We start from the raw sequence: 21,623 nt of genomic DNA, 5'->3' as shown, positions 1-21,623 counted from the left end.
CATTAAAAAAAATTCCAAATTCAGTTTTTTTCCGTTTTAATATTTCAGAATTCTGTATTTTGCTTTGTACGCTCATTTTACCATCAGAAATAGTGTCTAATAAGTGGGAATGAAAAAATTTCCACAATTTAATAAGATATAACAGTCCATTTAATAGGGCTGTCTTAAATACTTCGAAGCTTCGTTCGATGGGCATGGGATTCGAATATGAAAATAAAATTTGATTATTAAAAAAAATAAAAATATAAATGATATATATTTTTTTTATTTTGCTAAATCAACTCTGCCTCTCTTTGTTAACTACAACAAGCAATGCTGTTTGTTATTTAAGATGAGGTCGGACTCGGCACTGACAGATTTGTGTTCATTGTGCTGCTTTTATAAAGCCTCAAATGACGGCTTACAATATTTCATGAAAGCAAAGTGTTTTGTTTGTCTAAGATTTAAACTTTACAGCACTGACAAAGTTGAACAAAGTGCTGTACAAGTCCCACAACATAAAAAAAAATAAAAAAAAAAATATATATATATATATATATATATAAATTCTTTTTAGTTGATTCCATTTTTATTGCTCAATTCCGCAATTCCGTCCGCGATTCCGTGAACGCGGATTTCATATGGCTCTACATTAATCTAGCTGTTGTATCTTTACGCTTATGAAAACATTAAATAATATGTATAGGCTATAGGCCGTTACTTTGCATTAATAGCCTATATTCTCAAATGGCATTTAATGGCTATCCGACTCCTCGCTATCCTCTCGGACGGACCAGTATACCTTATATCATATCATATTCATATCATAGTTTACTCTATCAGCCTACCCAGCATGTAATACGTTCTTTGTTAGAACTCAACTCGTTATTATTTTGCGCATAGATTGAAGAAATACGGGAACGGTTTGATTTATGTTTGAAAGGCTTTGACATTGTGGGACGGGGTGGGTGGAGTTTTGAAGTTATGTAAGCAGAATACAAGTCATATCACCCACACGATATCAATATATCCAGAGCATGTATGCTTTTCATTCATTTAAGACACATTTATTGCAAGGATTTTGTAATACACATAAACTCAACAAATAACCTCTGTTCTCGTTGCAATGCGTTTTTAATTCTTATACAGTAGGAAGGGGGAAGAACACTATATCGTGGGTGTTCATATGACTTGTATTTTGCTTACAGCTTCGAAATTCCACTTGTTTCGTTTAACGTTATGGCAAAGCCTTTAAAATATAATCAAAACGTTCCCGTATTTCTGCAATCTATGCGCAAAATAATAACAAGTTGAGTTACGCGGAGCGCAGTCAGTACACCCTGTATATTCCGATAACGCTATATGTAAACCATGCTGCATTCATTCGGAGAGAAAGACCTATTATTCCAAATGGTATTTATAGGGTTTTGACCATAATTACACTACTGTTGCTATTTTACAATGAACTATAATGAATTACGGGCCATACAGAACACGCCAGTGTTGAAACTAATGCACGGAAGCTTATTTCCGCGTTGTAATATTCATATTCTACCACCGGGCGCTAGGTACGCATGCTCCGAGCTGTGCGTAGATATACGCACAAAGTCAAGCACAAGTTCAATATGATAAGTCCCACACTTTGCTTAGAAATGATCGTACGCACGGGTTACGCACATATCTGTGCGTACGCAACGTTGATAAATGAGGGCCCAGGGGTATATGAAAAGATGCACTTGGCAAGTAAAGAAATTCTAATTCTGATTCAATCTTTTCTCAATTCCTGAAAGGTTGGACAATATTATTATGTACAGTATGTCCAACAGCAGTGAAATCATGTCTAAACACAACCTATGACTCCATTCTTCTACAATAATAAACTTCCCAACAATACTTTGATGACAACCAACCTTCCTCCTCCTTCCCAACAGGTCTCTTCTGTGAAAGTCTCTCTCTCTCTCTCTCTCTCTCTCTCTCTCTCTCTCTCTCTCTCTCTCTCTCTCTCTCGCTCTCTCTCTCTCTCTCTCTCTCTCTCCCCCCTCCCTTGCAGTGATGAGCACGTGCAGTAGGAAGGCGTTGACGTTGCTGAGCAGCGTGTTTGCGGTCAGTGGACTGGGCCTGCTAGGGGTGGCGGTCAGTACTGACTACTGGCTGTACCTGGAGGAAGGGGTCATCCTGCCACTCAACCAGAGCACCGACATCAGGACCTCCCTGCACTCAGGCCTTTGGAGAGTCTGCTTTCTGGCTGGTTAGTATGGACCCGGAGAGTCTGCTTTCTGGCTGGTTAGTATGGACACGGAGAGTCTGCTTTCTGGCTGGTTAGTATGGACCTGGAGAGTCTACTTTCTGGCTGGTTAGTATGGACCTGGAGAGTCTACTTTCTGGCTGGTTAGTATGGACCTGGAGAGTCTACTTTCTGGCTGGTTAGTATGGACACGGAGAGTCTGCTTTCTGGCTGGTTAGTATGGACCTGGAGAGTCTGCTTTCTGGCTGGTTAGTATGGACACGGAGAGTCTACTTTCTGGCTGGTTAGTATGGACACGGAGAGTCTACTTTCTGGCTGGTTAGTATGGACACGGAGAGTACTTTCTGGCTGGTTAGTATGGACCTGGAGAGTACTTTCTGGCTGGTTAGTATGGACCTGGAGAGTCTACTTTCTGGCTGGTTAGTATGGACACGGAGAGTCTACTTTCTGGCTGGTTAGTATGGACACGGAGAGTCTACTTTCTGGCTGGTTAGTATGGACCTGGAGAGTCTACTTTCTGGCTGGTTAGTATGGACCTGGAGAGTCTGCTTTCTGGCTGGTTAGTATGGACCTGGAGAGTCTACTTTCTGGCTGGTTAGTATGGACCTGGAGAGTCTACTTTCTGGCTGGTTAGTATGGACCTGGAGAGTCTACTTTCTGGCTGGTTAGTATGGACACGGAGAGTCTACTTTCTGGCTGATTAGTATGGACCTGGAGAGTCTACTTTCTGGCTGGTTAGTATGGACCTGGAGAGTCTGCTTTCTGGCTGGTTAGTATGGACCTGGATAATCTGCTTTCTGGCTGGTTAGTATGGACCACGAAAGCCATCCAGAGTAAATGTGGACATGTGGGGAAACTGATTGCTACAGTGGCATTAAATCCTCACAGGATGACATTCACAACAAGTGTGTGTGTGTGTGTGTGTGTGTGTGTGTGTGTGTGTGTGTGTGTGTGTGTGTGTGTGTGTGTGTGTGTGTGTGTGTGTGTGTGTGTGTGTGTGTGTGTGTGTGTGTGTGTGTGTGTGTGTGTGTGTGTGTGTGTGTGTGTGTGTGTGTGTGTGTGTGTGTGTGTGTGTGTGTGTGTGTGTGTGTGTGTGTGTGTGTGTGTGTGTGTGTGTGTGTGTGTGTGTGTGTGTGTGTGTGTGTGTGTGTGTGTGTGTGTGTGTGTGTGTGTGTGTGTGTGTGTGTGTGTGTGTGTGTGTGTGTGTGTGTGTGTGTGCGTGCGTGCGTGCGTGCGTGCGTGCGTGCGTGCGTGCGTGCGTGCGTGCGTGCGTGCGTGCGTGCGTGCGTGCGTGCGTGCGTGCGTGCGTGCGTGCGTGCGTGCGTGCGTGCGTGCGTGCGTGCGTGCGTGAAATCAAGCAGTGATGATACCATTTGTCTGCTGGCTTACTTTAAAGTGTGCTGAATCTCATAGGTCTATCTATCTATCTATCTATCTATCTATCTATCTATCTATCTATCTATCTATCTATCTATCTATCTATCTATCTATCTATCTATCTATCTATCTATCTATCTATCTACAAACAAACACAATTGCCAAATCCTCAATAACAAGGAACAATTATGGTCAACAATAACAAGTAATAAGAAAGAAAATACAAAAAATTATTTTATAAGGAATAAATGTAACAATAAATAATCTATCTATCTATCTCTATCTAGTTATCTACCTACGAGTTATGAAGAAATTGTGTGTGTTCATCCACTAGGAAAAAACAAATGCACTATATGAATGACCTGTGTGTGTGTGTGTGTGTGTGTGTGTGTGTGTGTGTGTGTGTGTGTGTGTGTGTGTGTGTGTGTGTGTGTGTGTGTGTGTGTGTGTGTGTGTGTGTGTGTGTGTGTGTGTGTGTGCGCGCGCGCGTGCGTGCATGTGTGAACAGTTTCCTTCAGATCTACACAGACAGAGTCATTCAGATTTGATTTGATTTAATTTTATTTATGGAAAATATACAAATACAAAAGAATCCAATGGATGACATGAAAAGTGTGAACACTTAATTCCATCATGGTCCATCAAGATGTTTAAAAACAAACAGACAAACATATAACATGTAATCACTAAATAATCACCCACATTCACTATGTGCCAATGACCTACACCTACAGTATGGGTACCACCATTTGTCACCTACCTCCCATGGCTAAGCGCTAGTATTGTCTGTGAGCCATGTTTTGACCCTCCTTTTAAAAAGAGGTTGGCTAGCTGTGTTCTTTATCTGTGACGGCAGCCTATTCCAATTTGCCCCTCCACTGAACTTATTAGCGCACTTGCCCAGGTTTGCTTTATACCTGGGCAGGCACAGGTCTGTTAGGCTGGCCCTAGTGTGGTGACTGTGACCTTCTCCACTCCTCAATCAAGTCAGGTCAAGTCATTTATTTATAAAGCACGTTTAAAAACTCAAGAGCCAACCAAAGTGCTGTACAATCAGAGCATAAAATGTCATACTATAAAATACAAAAATACAAAAAGGCACAGCAGGACAAGACAGTACATTCAGAGATTAGGACAACAGTAGGCCAACACACGGAGAGGGGAGCACAAAGTACAGTATAGCACACAGGGGACAGAGGAGCACAAGAAGAGATACAAGGGGGAGGGGGCAGGGTAAAATTGCATGGGAGTGTGTGAGTTAGGGTGTGGGAAAATCAGGGTTTATTGAAGGCTAGGGAGTAAAAGTGGGTTTTCAGACGGGCCTTAAATGTCTCCAGCGAGGGGGCAGATTGGATCTCCAGGGGTAGCTGGTTCCACAGTTTGGGGGCCATGGCCTTGAAGGAGCGATCGCCTCTCTTTTTTAGTCTGGTGCGGGGGGGGGGGGGGGGCTTTACCAGCCGAGCCTGGTTGGAGGATCTTAGTGACCTGGGTGCTGCGTAGGGGGTGATGAGCTCGGTGATGTATAGGGGTGCTGCACCCGATAGTGCCTTAAAGGTCAGGAGGAGGATTTTGAAGTCTATTCTGAGTGGGACTGGGAGCCAGTGTAGGGAGGCTAGAACTGGTGAAATGTGTTCTCTCTTTTTGGTGCCGGTGTCGTGCCAAAATCCTACCCCTTGCCACAATCTTACCCCACCCACTAAAACGGTACAAATTCAATAACTTGCGTGACTGCTCCCGTGACTGCTCCCACGGACCGAATATTGTCCCGATCCTCGCGAGATTAAATCCACGGGTACCTCTCGGCGTGCCGAAGCTTTTCCTAAATCACTTCCATCATCTAAAACGAGGGGAAAAGGTCGGCTCGCGACCCTGAAAATGTTGCATGATTTTAAAACCGCTGTATTAAGTTAGCCTATTATGGGCTCCACGCGAGCTTTCTACCGTGGGTACATCTGGGCGTCCCGCAACGTTTACTCATTCACATGTAGCCCCGAAAATGCTTAGAAAAGGAAAGTCGAAAGCGTGGAATAAACTCGTCGAAACGGAAAAGTGTCCCACGGGCGCGCCGTGATTCGGATCCGCGTGAAGATATTCACGGCCATAGAGGAGACCGTGGGACACATTTTGGCAACCGAATATGTGTCTCGAATTTGCTCCCATGCGGCGCGCAAAATCGTGCAAGGAAAAATCTGACCAAAAATGAACCAATGCTCCAGCAGTATTAACCAACGCTGACTGAGTGGGTGGGGTAAGATTGTGGCAAGGGGTAGGATTTTGGCACAACACCTGTCGGTAAGGAACCTAGCTGCAGAGTGTTGTACCAATTGGAGGCGGGACATGGCTGCCTGACTAATGCCGGTGTAGAGGGCATTGCAGTAGTCAAGGCATGATGTGAGGAATGCGTTTACTACTCTTTCCAGTATGAAAGGTACGACAGGTGAAAGGATTGTTTTTATTTTAGTGATGTTACAGAGTTGGAAAAAAGCGTGATTTTACTACGGCATTTACCTGCCGGTCGAATTTGAGCTCTGGGTCAAAGATTACACCCAGGCTCTTGACGTGGGGTTTGAGGTGGGTGGAGAGTTGTCCTAGGCTGTTGGAGAGTGTTTTGGTGGAGGAGGGGGGCCAAACTAAATGATCTCTGTTTTATTTTCATTTAGCTGAAGGAAGTTGAGGGCCATGATCCAGCTTTTTATGTCCCTAAGACCGTTTTTAAGGGTGGTCTTATTTTCAATCAATCAATTTACCTGCGCGGTGATTGATTGATTGAACATTTTATTAACAGATTGCAGAATGGGTACAATACAGTACAGCTCAATACACACAATTGTTAAGGGGATGCAGACCAGAGAAAGACTTTCGTCTTGTTTACATCAGGGTCCCCCATTTTCAATTCATAATGAATTGTAAGTAAGCGTGCAATTAGCACCGTGCAATCCATTCTTTGTGGATCCCGCCCTCAGTGTCCAATAGTGTTTTTTTTTTCTTGCTAAAAATCTGGTTCTCCCTATCACCTTGCCCATAATGCTGAGAGCCATACTCTCTCCCCCTAGACCAGGGACGTGCACAGGACTTTAGAGGGGCAGGTGCTCAAAGGCTGAAAAGGGCACTACACTTAGTAGCGCGCAAGCACGATTTTTAAGGGCCCTTTTCGGGCGGGGGCCCCTTTTTATGCTTTTTGGGGGGTTTTGGTGATCAAATATTGAATATTGAACTATAATAATCAGTGCAGGAGCTCACTTATCCTTGAAAGACACTTTTATCACTGACTTAAAAGGCCCATACATCTCCATAAATGTTCAGGGGGGAGGGAATAAGTGCTTACCCTACAGACCCCAAGAAGTGCTGTATATTCTGTATTGTTTAATATAAATGCATTTTTTATTCCAATCCCGATTTGTATTTGAGATTCCCAAATCCCATCGGACTTGACTTCTTCGTGTCCCTCAATGAGTGTAATACCAGCATTCAACAGCGGTTTCTATCATCATCATCATCATCACCCACGCTATGCATAAAATATATAGGTCCGCGGAGAGGCACGGTGAGGAGGCTGTGCAAACTGCAATGGAATATGGGGCATCTCTCTCTCTTTACCTAATATTTTGATTCTATCCTGAAATTTTTCAGTTGGAAGGGCAGTCTATATGCGTAATGAATTTTTTTTTTTTTCTTTTTTTTTTTTTTTCAAAAAGGGCACTTTTTTGATGAGGCTCAAAAAGGCAGGTGCTCAGGCACCCCTTGGCCTCTATGTGTGCACGTGCCTGCCCTAGACTGCTGTCTAGGAGGCACCCGAGGTATCTGACTGAAGATTTGGCTAAAAAGTGCTGGCCGCCAAGGTCTATGCTAGGCGATTTGAGCCTGTGCAACCTAGGTTGAGATCCAAACACTATATATTCTGTTTTTGCTGTGTGAAGAGATAGTTGGTTGTCAATGAGCCAGTCGCTGATCCTATTGAACTCATCTCTAAGAATGTCCTGCAGCTTAGACTCGCCCTTGTGTGAGGCTAAGATGGCAGAATCATCTGCATATAAAAAATATTTTCATGGCATACTGTTTGCATGTTGTTAATGTAAATTTAAAATCATAGCGGACCCAAAACACTCCCCTGTGGAACTCCACAGGTCACAGGTTGTTCTCTGGAGAGATGGCCCTGACCTTCTGACCAGATAGGTAGGAGACAACCCATTTTGATGCTAGGGGACTCATCCCTATTGCGGATAGTTTGTCTAACAGCAGGCTATGGTCCACTGTGTCAAATACCTTTTGAAGATCTATTAAAATCATTCCACAGAGCTTCCCCATGTCTAATTCTCCTCTGATGAAATATGTTAAATAAAGTAAGCAGGAATCCGTTGAGTGAGACTTCCTGAAACCTGACTGGAACGTGTGCATTAGTTGTGAGTCGTTGATGATAGAGCTGTAGAGGATTTTTGAAGTGACACTCAAGATGGAGACTGGTCTATAATTCCCTGGGTCTGACCTATTGCCTTTCTTAAAGAGCGAACAATGTCAGAGGGAACAATGCCCTGCTCAAGGGACAGATTAATGACATGTGATACAAAAGGGGCTATTGTGTCGGCTACATCTTTCAGGGACCTGGCAGAGATGTTGTCAAGGCCTGTGGCTTTAGCAGTATTTAACTCCTTAATATGCTGCCAATCTTATCTACTGACACTGATTTCAAAGCTATTTTATACGACACCTAGGTTAGTGTAAAATGCCTTGCAATGGGCTGATCCATATATTCCTGGACTGGGAGGCAGTTTCCTAACAAGTTCCTGTGCTACTGATGTAAAATAGGTGTTAAAGTGATTGGCAATCTCGGCCTTATCGCTCACCTCTTTTCCATAGATTTTTAGGGAACTACATGTAGTGCCTGTGGGTTTTGTCATACAGCTCAAACTCTTTAAAACTTTCCAGAGATTATGAGGTGAGGGGATGAGTTCCTCTTTACTTGGTAGGAGGGAGGATGAGAGGGACTGACTATGGGAGACAAAGACGTAAAGGTCATGACTATCAATGGTCCTCTGTGCCACTGTAACCGAGTGGGTTTGAAACTGGGACCATAGGATCCACAGGCGGCCGCTCTAACGCTGAGCTAAAGGGTCAGACCTAGACAGCCTGTGTATTTTCAGTTGTAACGTTAATCCAAATCACTTGGAGTGCGAATATGATACATCACTCGAGAGTATATATGCAACATCTAATGTCTTTAACGATGAACATACTTGACCCTCCAACCCAACCACCTTTAGAACATGCCAACATTATGCTCTAGTCTGCTGAGTCCGACAGGATGGATACCAATTTCCTCTCTATGCGTTCAATAGAAAGGTTGCCTGCAAGGTAGCCTGGCTTAGCACAAATGAATGGACACGGATATGGACTAGCTAACCTCTCTCAGAGTTTTAAGCTAGGCTAGAGGTCTGTCCATATCCACTTCCATTAATTTGTGCTATTCTAGCTTATAGCCGGATAGCTTTCTACTGAACGCACTGAGAGGAAATCAAGCGTACAAGCTTCTCAAAGCACTTCATGGCTATGGAGGTGAGAGCTACAGGGCGATAGTCGTTGAGGCAAGCGGGAGTGGATGTACAAGCTTTGTAGGGCCAAGGCTAAGAGAATAATCAAAGACTCTAGTCACCCAAACAACTGCCTCTTTGAACTGCTGCGGTCAGGCAAGCGCTACCGGAGTCTCATGGCCAGTACAGAGAGACTCAGAAGGAGCTTCTATCCCCAGGCCATCAGGATGCTCAATGACAATGACACTATGTAACAACCCATCATCTACACACACTGCACACACATCCACATGTACACACTCACTTTAAACAAACACTCACCTTACCACTCACTTTATTCACTTTAGACTAGGGATGTCCGATATTATCGGCCTACCGATATTGGCATTCAAATGTGATATCGGAAATTATTGGTATCGTTTAATTTTTTTACATTTATTTAACCTTTATTTACCCAGGCAAGCAAGTAAGAACAAATTCTGATTTTATTTATTGTCAAAAGTATGCATAATGTTGTGTTAATTCCACGACAAGAGATATGTAATGTTAATTACCTGAAATTATTCCGTTTTGGGGGGACCCTGCATATATCGGTATTGGTTGATATCGGAAATACAAAATTATTGTCCAATTAAGAGTTGGACAATATCGGTATATCGGTATTGGTAAAAAAGCCAATATCGAACATCCCTACTTTAGACACTTTAACACACTTTATATTTATCTATTATTAAAGAGATTTGCACTACATTCATACCTTTGCACCCTACCCTAAGTTTTGTACCTCTGCATTGTATCTCACTGTTACTAATTTTACTCTGTATTGTATATTGTATGTAAGGGTTCAGCGTTCCCTGGCCAGACTCCGCCTGCTGCTCCCCCCTCCCCTCCTTTTCATCCTCCTCAACAACCCCCACCTTTGCACAGACTTTTCCCAGCTCCTCACTCTGTACCTACCCCTGCTGGACATTCATCTGCACTACCCCTTATCTCCCTCATGCATACCCTCCTGCACTGGTGGCTCTTTGAATGAATGAATGAATGAAAACTTTATTAACAGATTGCAGAATGGGTACAGTGCAGTACAGCTCAATACATACAATTGTTAAGGGGATGCAGACCAGAGAAAGACTTTCGTCTTGTTTCCACCAGGGTCCCCCATTTCCAATTCATCGTAACATATATGACATACATGACATACAGATAGACAGTACTGCTACATCTATACATTTATGACATACCAGATTTGCAATTACAGTACTGTATTTGTGATACAGAAAGAGTCCAGAAAGAAAAGAGTATATACATTAGGCGTAGAAACTGTACATTGGATTGGGTAGGTGGGGGTGGGACTGTACATTGGAGGTGGTTGGGGGGGGGGGGGTAGGAGTGGGGGGGGGGGTGTTGGGTAGGAGTGGGGGGGGGGGGGGGGTTGGGTAGGAGGGGTGGGGGACACTGTATAACTGTACAAACAACACTGTACATTGGATTATGGGACTGTACATTGGACTGTACATTGGAGGTGGTTGGGTGGGTGGGGGGGGGGGTGGGTAGGAGGGGTGGGTGGGGGACACTGTACAACTGTACAAACAACACTGTACATTGGATTATTGACAAGACCATACTTGGTAATTTACTGTACATTGGCGGGGGTTGTGTTCGGACATTTACAGGGGCCAGTTTCGAGTTGCAGTCTCCCTTAGGTGTTTTTTGAGAGTGTTTTTGAAAGTGGGTAGTGATTCACATTCCTTTACAGCTTTGGGTAGGGCGTTCCACATTGATGTGGCATAATTGCGAAACGTGTTTAGTCCCTTGTTTGAGCCGAATCTGGGTTTAACATGATTTGTGGAGCTCCCTCTGGTGTTGTGATCGTGGTATTCACTGACCTTTGGGAAGTATTTAGTCATGTACATGGGTACCTTGGTCGTGTAGTGTATCTTGTAGACCAGGCCCATTGCAAGTTGCTGTACTCTGTCGTCTACTCTAAGCCATCCTAGGTTGTCAAAGTGGGCAGGGGTGAGGTGGGTTCTAGGAGTAAGGTCAAGCAGTAGTCTGACCAGTTTGTTTTGAGATGTTTGTAATTTAATGTAAATTGTAATGTAAATAATGTTTACATGTCTCTCTGTGCCCTTCCCCTGTTACCTTGTCTCTTGCCCTTCTTGTTCCCCTGTTAAATGTTATGTTCCTTGTTTATTAGTTCCTTGTGTGGTTGTATCGTTGTTGTTATGTTTCCTCTGTCTAGTGTTCAGTCTTTTCTTGTGTGTGTTTCCTTCCTGGTTGTCTCACCCCATGTGTGTCTCGTTTTTCTAATTGCCCTGCTGTCTCTCTAGTGTTAATTGTTCCCCTGGTGTGTGTTCCCTACCCTCCAGTGTCGGTTCATTGCTTGTGTTTGCTGTTGCTGTTGTGTTTCATGTCCATGTTCCTGGTTGATGTTACTGTTCCTGATTCAATCGTGCTCCAGTTAAGTACATTTACATTTACATTTAGTCATTTAGCTGACTCTTTTATCCAAAGCGACTTACAAGTTCTGTACGACAAGTCATCAGGAAGGGCACAACTCTTATCAGCTGAGTAACAATGTTCATCAAAGTGTTGAGTGCTACAGTGTAGGTTAGTTTATTAGGACAAGTGCATGACAGTAAGGTTAGTTAGGGTTAGATTTTTTTTTTTTTTTTTATTATTTATTCAGATAATGGTTGAAGAAGTGCGTCTTTAGTCTACGGCGAAAGATTGGACGGGTTTCGGCTGTCCTAACTGGGGTGGGTAGTTCATTCCACCATTGTGGGGCAAGGACTGAGAATAGGCGACTTCTCTTTGATGACCCTCCCGGAGCTTGGATAGGAGTAGGTCTGAGGCGGCCAGAGGTAGTAAGTGTATTCTAGTGTTCCATGTTTTGTTGCTGCTCATCTTTGTTTTCATGTCACAGTTCGTTTTTGGTTAGGTTTTCGTTTGTATCAGTTTACTCTTTTCTCCATGCTAGCTCGGCTGTGCCTTTGTCGTGTACCTCTGTTGCTGCCTTTGAAGTAAAGCCTATTTTTACTACTACACCCCTGGCTCCACGTTTCGTCTGCTTATTCTCTCCTCGTCCTGTTCAGCTATTGGGTCCTCCACCAACACTATCCGTAACAATATATGTATATTGACTTTACTTACTTTTTACTTACTTCCTAATTACTTTACTGTATGTAGCACACTCTCAGGGGCTCATACAGAAACAAGCATTTCATCAAAGTATTTTGTTCTGACTAATAATAACAAACAAACAAACTATCTATCTTCTTGTCTGAGTCCGGAGAAGACGTTAAGTGCATTTCCCATCATGTTGCCGTGTTCCTTTACGTCTGAAAGCATTGTTGATTTGAAAACTTAAAACTGTGGTATGGTGTGTAGTTCTTCATGGGCAGGATTTGCATCCCTTCCTCCTGTCCTGTATCTGCTCTCTAACGGCAGTCTTCCTCTCTCCTCCCTCGCTCCAGGTGAGGAGTCGGGTCGCTGCTTCACCATCGAGTACATCATGCCCATGAATGTCCAGCTCACATCCGAGTCCACTGTCAACGTGCTCAGTGAGTATGACACCCGACAGACACAGTTGAAAAAGGCCACAGGCCGAAACGTTGTGTTAAATTATATTAAACTTGGGAACACTGCAGACGGTGTGCTGACTTTTTTCCCCACAACTTTACATATCTATTTGAGTCAAGCACCCGTGACTACACTTTGGATGTGCGTGAGTCTTTTCTACTACGAAGACACCCGACAGCTCACAGTCTAAATAACTCAACTCACGCCGTCGCCCCCCTGAGGTTGTTTATCTAAATGGCAACTATTCTTATTATAAAAAAAAAAAATTAAAAGCAGTTTTCTCCAACAACGGTTGTTGGCCCTCTGAGGCTGTCACAGGGTATCTGTATTGTTCAGAGTCGTTCTCCTCTTGTGAGTCATCTGAACACCCTTCTCTCTCTCTCTCTCTCTCTCTCTCAGGTCGCCCCGCAGACACCCTCTGTTGCTCCTCTCCAGAGTAGTTATTGCTTCCTCACAGACAGAAGTCGTCTAGATTGGCTGAAAGTCATAGATTTACTATGAAAGGATGAATTATTCTCAATGAGTATGTTTCAGGGAGAGGGGGGGTGGGAAGGTCTAGCAAATCTAGAGGACGTTGATTGGCATTTATAATTTTTTTGTGGATCTGTATTTTATTATAATCAAAGACCTAAAGGTCTTATAAATTGCCTTTTCCAGTGTTTAGCATTGTTTTCTAGCAATGTGGGGTTGTATCAATGGGGTCTGTGTCTCCCTCTCACTCCTCCTCTCCTTCTCCCCTTCTCTCCCCATATCCCTCTATCTCTGTCCCTCACTCCTTCTCTCTCCTCCTCTCTCTGTCCCTCACTCCTCCTCTCTCTCTGTCCCTCACTCCTTCTCTCTCATCCTCTCCCCCTCTTCATCTGTCCCTCCCTCCCTCTATCTCTCTCTCCTCCTGCCTCCCCCTCTCCCTCTCCCTCCTCTTGTCTCCCTCACTCCCTATTTCTCCTCCTGTCTCCCCTCTCCTCCTGTCCCCCTCTCCCTCTCTCTTCAGAGATGATCCGGTCGGCCACTCCCTTCCCCTTGGTCAGTCTTTTCTTCATGTTCATTGGCTTTGTGCTCAACAACATTGGACACGTTCGGCCACACCGCAGCATCCTGGCCTTCGTCTCTGGCATCTTCTTCATTCTCTCAGGTCTTTTATTTTTCTGCCTTAGGTCTTTTTGTTTTAGTTTTATTATTATCATCCTCGCCAAGCTTGGACACTTTGATAGTAATGGATTGTGATATTCTCTCTCTCCTTCCCTTTCTCTTTTTGTCTTGCTTTCACTCTCTTAATCTCTCTTCCCCTGCCCCCCTATCTCTCTCTCTCTCTCCCCCTCAGGGCTTGCTCTTGTAGTGGGTCTGGTTCTGTACATTTCCAGTATAAATGATGAGATGCTGAACAGAACTCCGAGCAGTGAAGCTTACTTTAGCTATAGGTACGGCTGGTCGTTCGCCTTCGCTGCCATCTCCTTCCTGCTCACTGAGGTAAACAACTAACAATACACACGCATATATACACTTGTACTAAAAATGCTACGACATGAATAGGAGATTTATAGAGCAAACATTCCAAGTTTATCAAATGCTCCTGAAATGGTACCCAATATCTCAAACCCTGCCCTCTTTTCTTGAACCTCTCATCACAACTGTTGCTTCTCTCAGACTTTGTTGAAACTTTGTTTCCAAATCTTTGGCAAACTTATTTGTCCAGTGGAAACAACTGTTTTGATTGGAGGATCAAGAAAAGAGTGCAGGCTTCAGATAGGTCTGTTGGAGAGAGTGATCCACGCCTTCATCACAACTCGGCTGGATTACTGCAATGCTCTATACGATCAGGCATCACTCCGCCTCCTACAGCTCGTCCAAAATGCAGCTGCCCGACTCCTCACCAGCACAAAAAAGCGTGAGCACATCTGCTGCACTTTTTAAAATGTCTATCTGAACCCTTGCACTTATTTGTATTTGCACTATTATGTATAGTATGTTGTAAATGTGCTATATAAATAAAGTTGATTATGTTTATGTTGGGCTGTTGCCCCTGATAAAAGAAACAGAAATGGAAAAGGCTTGCCTGTCTCTGAACTTAATAACAGTGTATTGTATCAACAGTGTCATAACTCTCACTTTCATTTTAGTGTTTGCCTTTTCTGATATTTATTTTATGAAATGCAGAAACCCCATATTTTGTTCATAAAATAATGGAAAAGAGAAAGATAGACGTAAAGGGGCACTTCACCAAAAACAATGCTGATTTATTTTGCACAAAATCTCACACACATCAAAAAACTCTAAACAGTTTTGCACACCTTCCTTTAGTTTGATTTAGTTAGTGATGTCATCTGGTCATTGAATCCATTGAACGTTAGGTTATGACTATAACCAAGTTCTGTTAGTTAGGGGCGATGCTTGGCATCGCCTTCTGCACTATCTCGCGTACGTGCACGCGTACTGAATAAACCACAAATGTACCTCTAATACCAGTATTAGTCTGACCACACCCCTCATCAGCTTACCTTCATAAGCAGGTGTGTGGTCACCTGCTCTCCTCCTTCCCAAGCTTTCACCACAAGGTGAGGACAAGGGCTGCAGCGGCGTCCGATGCCAAGCATCGCCCCTAACTAACAGAACTTGGTTATAGTCATAACCTAACGTTCTGTATCGTTAGTGGCTTAGCTTGGCATCGCCTTCTGCACAAGGGAGGCCAAGCGGAGCCACTTGGCTGACAAATACACCCCGCTGACAGCCCCCCAAAACCATCAGAACAGGGAGGGCCGAGCCCCCCCGACCCCCCCTAATGGAGGGTAGCCCCCCTATTAGGGACGTCACGGGAGGGCGACGGACCCGACCGTGCGAAGAGGCACTCAAGCAACTCAACGCACAGGGTGAGCAGACCGTGGCTTGACCCCACGACTACACACACGCACAACCCGCATGCCACCCGGGAACGAACGGAGGAACAACCTCGTTACTGCCCCCAGAATCACGGGGTCAAGGGCAAACCCAACCCCGTGGCAAGGCCGTAGCAGCGGAGCACGAAGGAAGACCCAGACCCACCAAAAGGACTGGACTCCCTGGAATGGGGGCCCGGAGAAGTCCATGATGCCAGCATCAAGACCCCACCAGGTGGGCACGTAGTGCCCCGCCCCCCACATCGCCAGCGTATTCGGACAAAGGCCCCTCAGTTACTGCACCTGGTATTCCCAGGCGGAACCAACCAGGCCAGAACCTGCCCAGCTTCCGAGATCGGACGAGACCGGGCGTGTTCAGGTCGGTATGGCCGTAAGCCGAGCGGGCCCCGTCCCCCCAATAGTACACCGCCTGGCACACTGACCCTGCAGAATAGGCAGTCAGCATGGCCGTAAGCACACAAAAAAGGTTAACCAACGGAAGCAGGCAGCGCACCGGGGAAAAACCAGGCAACAGGCTGTTAACCCTAGCCTGGAGACTGCGGACGAGACAGGCGCCAGAGGGGACAGCTGAACACAGCCGCCCCGGCGGAAGGAGCGTAAGCTGGCGGTGTTGCATGACCAAGCCTCCATTTAACAACCCCCACCCAGAGGGGTCGAGGCAGAGAAGGCTGACACGATTGGCAGACGTCATGAACGTGCAGGGGCACCCTCAACCGGTGAACCCGGGAGTTGACACTGCTCCAACACACCAGGGAATCAACCACCTCGGTGTTACCCAATGCGGTGGTTGTTCCTATAACCCCTCAAGAAAAAACTCCAAAACACACCTGCGGGTATACACCGGCTATACCGCAGTACAAGTGTTTCAGTTTCCAAAAAGGGTTAACCCAGGCCTACGGGTCGCAAACATCACTTCGGACCGGGCCTGGCGGCACGGGAAGCACAGGGTCACCAGAGGAGGTCAAAAAACCACCCCCACAGGCCCCTCTTCGCCATGCGTGAGAGAGGAGCGAAAAATAATGGAGAACCAGCCCCTAAGCACACCGTACCTGGTATTCCCCGGCGGTCTCCCAACCAAGTACTAACCAGGACCAACCTGTGTAGCGGCCGAGATCCGACGAGATCGAGCGCGTACAGAATGGCATGGCTGTAAGCCATGACGACAGTGCTGAGTAAAAACATACCCAACCAGGGTCTCCATAGCGCTTAACCCTGTGACACCCAGACCGACCTGGCATTTTTCCCCCTGAAAAAAGCCCAAGTCCCTCAGGGTACCAGAACAGCAGATCTGCATCCCCGGCGGACAACGGGTTCAACTGATCTGGACCAGCGTGACCAGAACCAGTCCCGTGCCCTAACCACGCCGACATGCCTACTCCAGGAGAAGGGCAGATATGCGTGTTGATCTTAACATGAAAAGAAGGCGCCACCCAGACGTCGGGACGAACCGCGCCTGGTGGCCCACCCCAAGGGCGTGAGACCCCACTACATATGTTCAGATCCATCCCGTCATCATCCCCCAGACATGAACGAGGATCCGTCGACAACCCACCCAGGTCATGGGATGTGGTCGCCGGAAGAGGAAAAACCCCCATCTCAGTTGCTTTATAAAAACGCTGTTTCAACCACAAGCAACTAAGGCGTGCCAGTCAATCGCCTGTTTACAGCGAGCTAGCACTATACGTGCGTCGGGACACACCCCCATCAATGAACAGGCTATTTAGACCTGTCATTGAATCCCCAAGGCGCCCAGGGGAACGACAAGAGGGGTGTGACACTCCCTAACTCCAACACTTCTGGAACAGAAAGAAGGAAGCATCAACAGTATGTATCCCAGTCTACACAGCCGGGGTAAAAAATGTTCACATTTTTACATCCCACCACCCTCCCATAGGAAAGAGACGGGGATCCCCAGAGAGACTTCCCACGCGAGCTGTACAGATTGAAAAGAATATATTGCACCTTGAGCCATGTAAAAAACTGGTTTTAGGGCCTCCGGGGAAGAGGCACCGAACCCATACACACTCAATAAACGAATTGAATCGAATATACATACAATAGAAAAGGACCCTTCTAGAGGGTCCACTCACTTTGACAATCTGAGGAGGAAGGCTCTGTACTCTGATGGAGGCTTCCTCACATGGAAGAAGGAGTCCGAACTCACAGAAGGCCTGAGTAGGCGCTTGGTGAGGAGGAGCCCTGACCACCCCCCCTGAAAACAGATCCATCACATGGACCTGAACAGCACACGGAAGTCCTACCAACAGAGACGCGCACGGTGACGTACTCTATGGCGGGGGAATTCCTGCGGTGCACACGCCCAATATACCAGGCCGTGGGACCAGGAACTCCCTCCCCCCCCCCCCCCCCCCCCCCGTAACGTGCCGAACCGCCACGTGACGGGAACCTTGAAGGACAGGGGGTGTACCCCTGACCGACAGAACAATGGGGAGAGGAAAGGTTACCAGTTCACCCCTTTACGACCCCACACCCATGATACGACGTAACGACAAAAAGAGAATATGACACAGTCATAGTCAGCTCTATGAAGCGTTTCACAGCTCCACACAGCGCACGAGCTAACCTGCTATCTGATTTTTACTAAGGAAAAACACAGAATAGAGAGGGCTCTAAGAACCCCGGTCCAACATACACATGTGCTTCTGTGGCCAGTACAACCCAGTTGTAGGTCACATGACACACACAACCCATCATCACCTACAAAAAATGGCAAAAACACTCAACAGAGGAACGCCGTTTTTTTCACAATGAGAGAATACATCATTCTTGATTAGTATCGACCACAGGCCTTGCTAAGCACACATGACAGCAACCAAACCAATTTCCCTTTAGGAAATAAGTTTCTCCAGCAGATTTAGCACAACCTCAGCAATCAAGCTGAGAGTTACATCGTATCCCTACCACACAAAAGACACAATTAATGCACAACATGTCTGATAGGAGGTGATAAAGTCCCCAGGGAACCGGGGGGGGAAACACAATCCTCCTATTTTACCCTCAATACGGCCAGTTAAACAGGAAAACCTGTTAATGTGTGAACTCACTGTTCATTGTCATTACAGTCTGAGAAAGAACATTCTTTCACTCACTCGTCACCAAGCATAGCTTCATAGGTTAGTTGCCTTAGTAGTGAGTACACGGTACACATAAACACCATGATGTTTCTCACACAACAACCAGATCAATACATCACGACCTGCACGGAGAAGCTAACTGCCAGTGACAAAAACAGCTCACACACAACCCGCAACGTATCTCAAATGCATTGCAACAACACACGTTTTGGGAAAAAACACCGTTATTCACAATACATTTAGCAAGGTAAAACCAGAAGACGTGTTTATGAGGTCTGGCCAACCCCGTACCTGCCCGGAACGCAGATCAGCGAAGTGCAGTCACAAGCCACCGTAGAACACAGCCGTCCCGTGTTGTTCGATCCGGGCAGCGTCGCCGCTCCACCAGTCGCTACAGTCCTCTTTGTTGACGCAATCCCCGTCTAGGTTCAGGCAGGGTCGACGAACATCCCCTGTCAAGGATGACGTCGTGGTCAAGAGTGTAAAACATGTTAAAAATCAAAGCACGTTCAACAGAATAGCATCAAGCTAACGGCTGCTCCAACCGTTCGAGTGCTATCGCTTCCGCTCGCGAGACGCCGATCTACGACGCACGCGATCAGGAGCGAGCTCCCGGCGGCGCGCGAGAAGCCAAGCTACCCCGCGCCAGGCCACCGACCGGCTAACCGTAAGCTATGAACATGTAAACAATGACATAACACTCACCCAGACAGGCCGCCGTTCTGAACCCTCCTCACTTTTTAAGAGAAAAGAGAAAACAAGACGTCAACACCGCTTCACAACGGTGACATTAACACGTCCGGCGGAATCAGCACAGTACCAACTGGCCTGTATAGCTGACTTTGAACATGAATCTGCCGCTATCGCACATTACATGCACATATCCCCTCGTGAAGGAATACTCTCATTTGGATATGAAAGATGGGGTCTTAACACGGTGACAGAGAGAATCCACTCGTCCAGAACACACAGGGATCACCAGTGTCAATGGTCGCGGCCCACTAGTTAAAACTATAATGGTCGCCAGACCAAGGCCTTCTGTCGCCTAGACGGCTAAACAAAGGACCCTAGCCTGGGGCCGGTTTCCATAAACTTTGTCAAGTAGCCCCCATAGCACTAACAGACAAGTGGAGCCCGCCAGCAAACACTACTCACCCAACCTGGAACGCACCGCTCCTCACAACAGCGGCATGTCCGACAGTTCAGCTGTGGCCTGACAGGTTTCACCCCAACAAACACAGCAAGGAACTGCAGTTGAGAAGCATGCAGCGGCGTGCTCCCCATACGAAAACCGGTGGAGGGTTTGTAGAATGATCATCATCTTCTAGACACTCCAGTACGAAGACAATATCGCCGTATTTTCTCGAAAATAGTGAGAGAGAAAATAAAGATATGATGTCAACGTATCCTTGTTTCCCAAGCTGTTCCTAATCCAATTTCTTCCATCATGGTGTCAAGTGTGGGGATCTACCGAGGCACCTCTTCCTTGTGGTGAAAGCGAGAAGGAGGAGAGCAGGTGACCACACACCTGCTTATGAAGGTAAGCTGATGAGGGGTGTGGTCAGACTAATACTGGTATTAGAGGTACATTTGTGGTTTATTCAGTACGCGTGCACGTACGCGAGATAGTGCAGAAGGCGATGCCAAGCTAAGCCACTAACGATACAGAACTGTAATTAACACAACACAAGGATTCAATGTCCGCGATGACATCACTGGTGGTCATATTCAAACTATCAAACTAAATGAATGTGTGCAAAACTGTTTAGTGTTTTTTTGGATGTGTGTGAGATTATCAGCATTGCTGAAGTTCCCCTGTAACCTTTTTATTTTTATTAGGTGTAGGACAAATATATAACACCAGAAATGGTGTAGAGGCTTATGGCGTTTGACTATCAACCTACATGTTTTATCTTTATTACACGCTAACTTTCTAAATTCAACATCAATTTATCACATCTTTCTGATTGTTGTGTTTTACAACCAGAGCCATAATGTATTGAGGATACTTGCCTGAAAATGTACTTTCATATTGTGTGCTATAGCCAGGACTGACCTCGAATAGTCGACTAAACGATCGAAAGTAGCCGTAGTCGACTGCCAATCTCTCAGTCGAATGCAAAAAATATTCAACAATTAAGCACCCCCCACAGCCCAAATGGAATGATCAAAAAAAGATTTTTTTTGAAGTATTGGCAAATGTTGGGGGGACAGGCTTATTTTGTGTGTTAATGATGTTTACTCTGAGGGTTGGGAAAGCCTGTGTTAAAATTATTTATGTTGTCTAAAATAAACTGCATACAGGTATATAGTGCTTTTATCCAAAGCGCTTTACAACTTATGCCTCACATTCACACAATCACACACCGACAACGAAAGCAACCATGCAAGGTGCCAACCTGCTCATCGGGAGCAGTTAGGGCCTAGGGGTTAGGTGTCTTGCTCAAGGACACTTCGACAAGTTGCTGGGAGGAGCCTGAATCAAACCTACCGGGAATTACCAGACGATCTCTCAACCTCCTGAGCCACTGTCACCCCTAGTCTAGTCATTACACATATGTGGCCACTGGCCGCCTAATATACTGTATAAATTGACCTCTTCTATGTTCCAGAGCGCTGGCGTCATGTCTGTCTACCTGTTCATGAAGCGCTACACAGCTGAGGAGGTCTACCAGCCCCGCCACCCAAGCTTCTACCGTCCGCGCCTCAGCAACTGTTCAGACCACTCGGGCCAGTTCCTCCACCCGGAGGCCTGGTCTCGCGGACGCAGCCCCTCCGACATCTCCAGCGAAGCCTCGCTACAGATGAGCGCCAGCTACCCGGCCCTCCTCAAATGCCCCGACTACGACCAAGTTTCCTCGTCGCCCTGCTGAAGGGGTTAAAGTGCACACCAGAGGTCACTGAGAGGTCAATCATTGGGTTAGGTAAG

The 21,623-nt window shown here is 46.0% G+C and overlaps 1 protein-coding gene across 2 annotated transcripts; it reads left to right on the top strand.

The window, feature by feature from the left end:
- Positions 1-2,031: 2,031 nt before the first annotated feature.
- cacng5b (calcium channel, voltage-dependent, gamma subunit 5b) lies at positions 2,032-21,567 on the top strand (the record flags this gene model as incomplete). Of its 2 annotated transcripts, none has more annotated exons than XM_084328824.1 (5): positions 2,032-2,227; positions 12,603-12,689; positions 13,700-13,840; positions 14,030-14,175; positions 21,307-21,567. In XM_084328824.1, the coding sequence occupies 5 exons, from the start codon at positions 2,032-2,034 to the stop codon at positions 21,565-21,567; spliced, it is 831 nt and encodes a 276-aa protein (XP_084184950.1). The 2 variants fall into 2 exon arrangements, with proteins under 2 accessions (XP_084184950.1, XP_084184949.1); XM_084328823.1 differs by having other exon boundaries at positions 2,032-2,231; positions 12,577-12,689.
- Between the last annotated feature and the right edge of the window lie 56 nt (positions 21,568-21,623).

Source organism: Notolepis coatsorum (assembly GCF_963971535.1).
Source record: "Notolepis coatsorum genome assembly, chromosome: 14".
In the NCBI taxonomy this organism is placed as follows: Eukaryota; Metazoa; Chordata; class Actinopteri; order Aulopiformes; family Paralepididae; genus Notolepis; species Notolepis coatsorum.
Note: the sequence above shows the minus strand (reverse complement) of the source record. Positions and strands in the feature narration are given on the sequence as shown.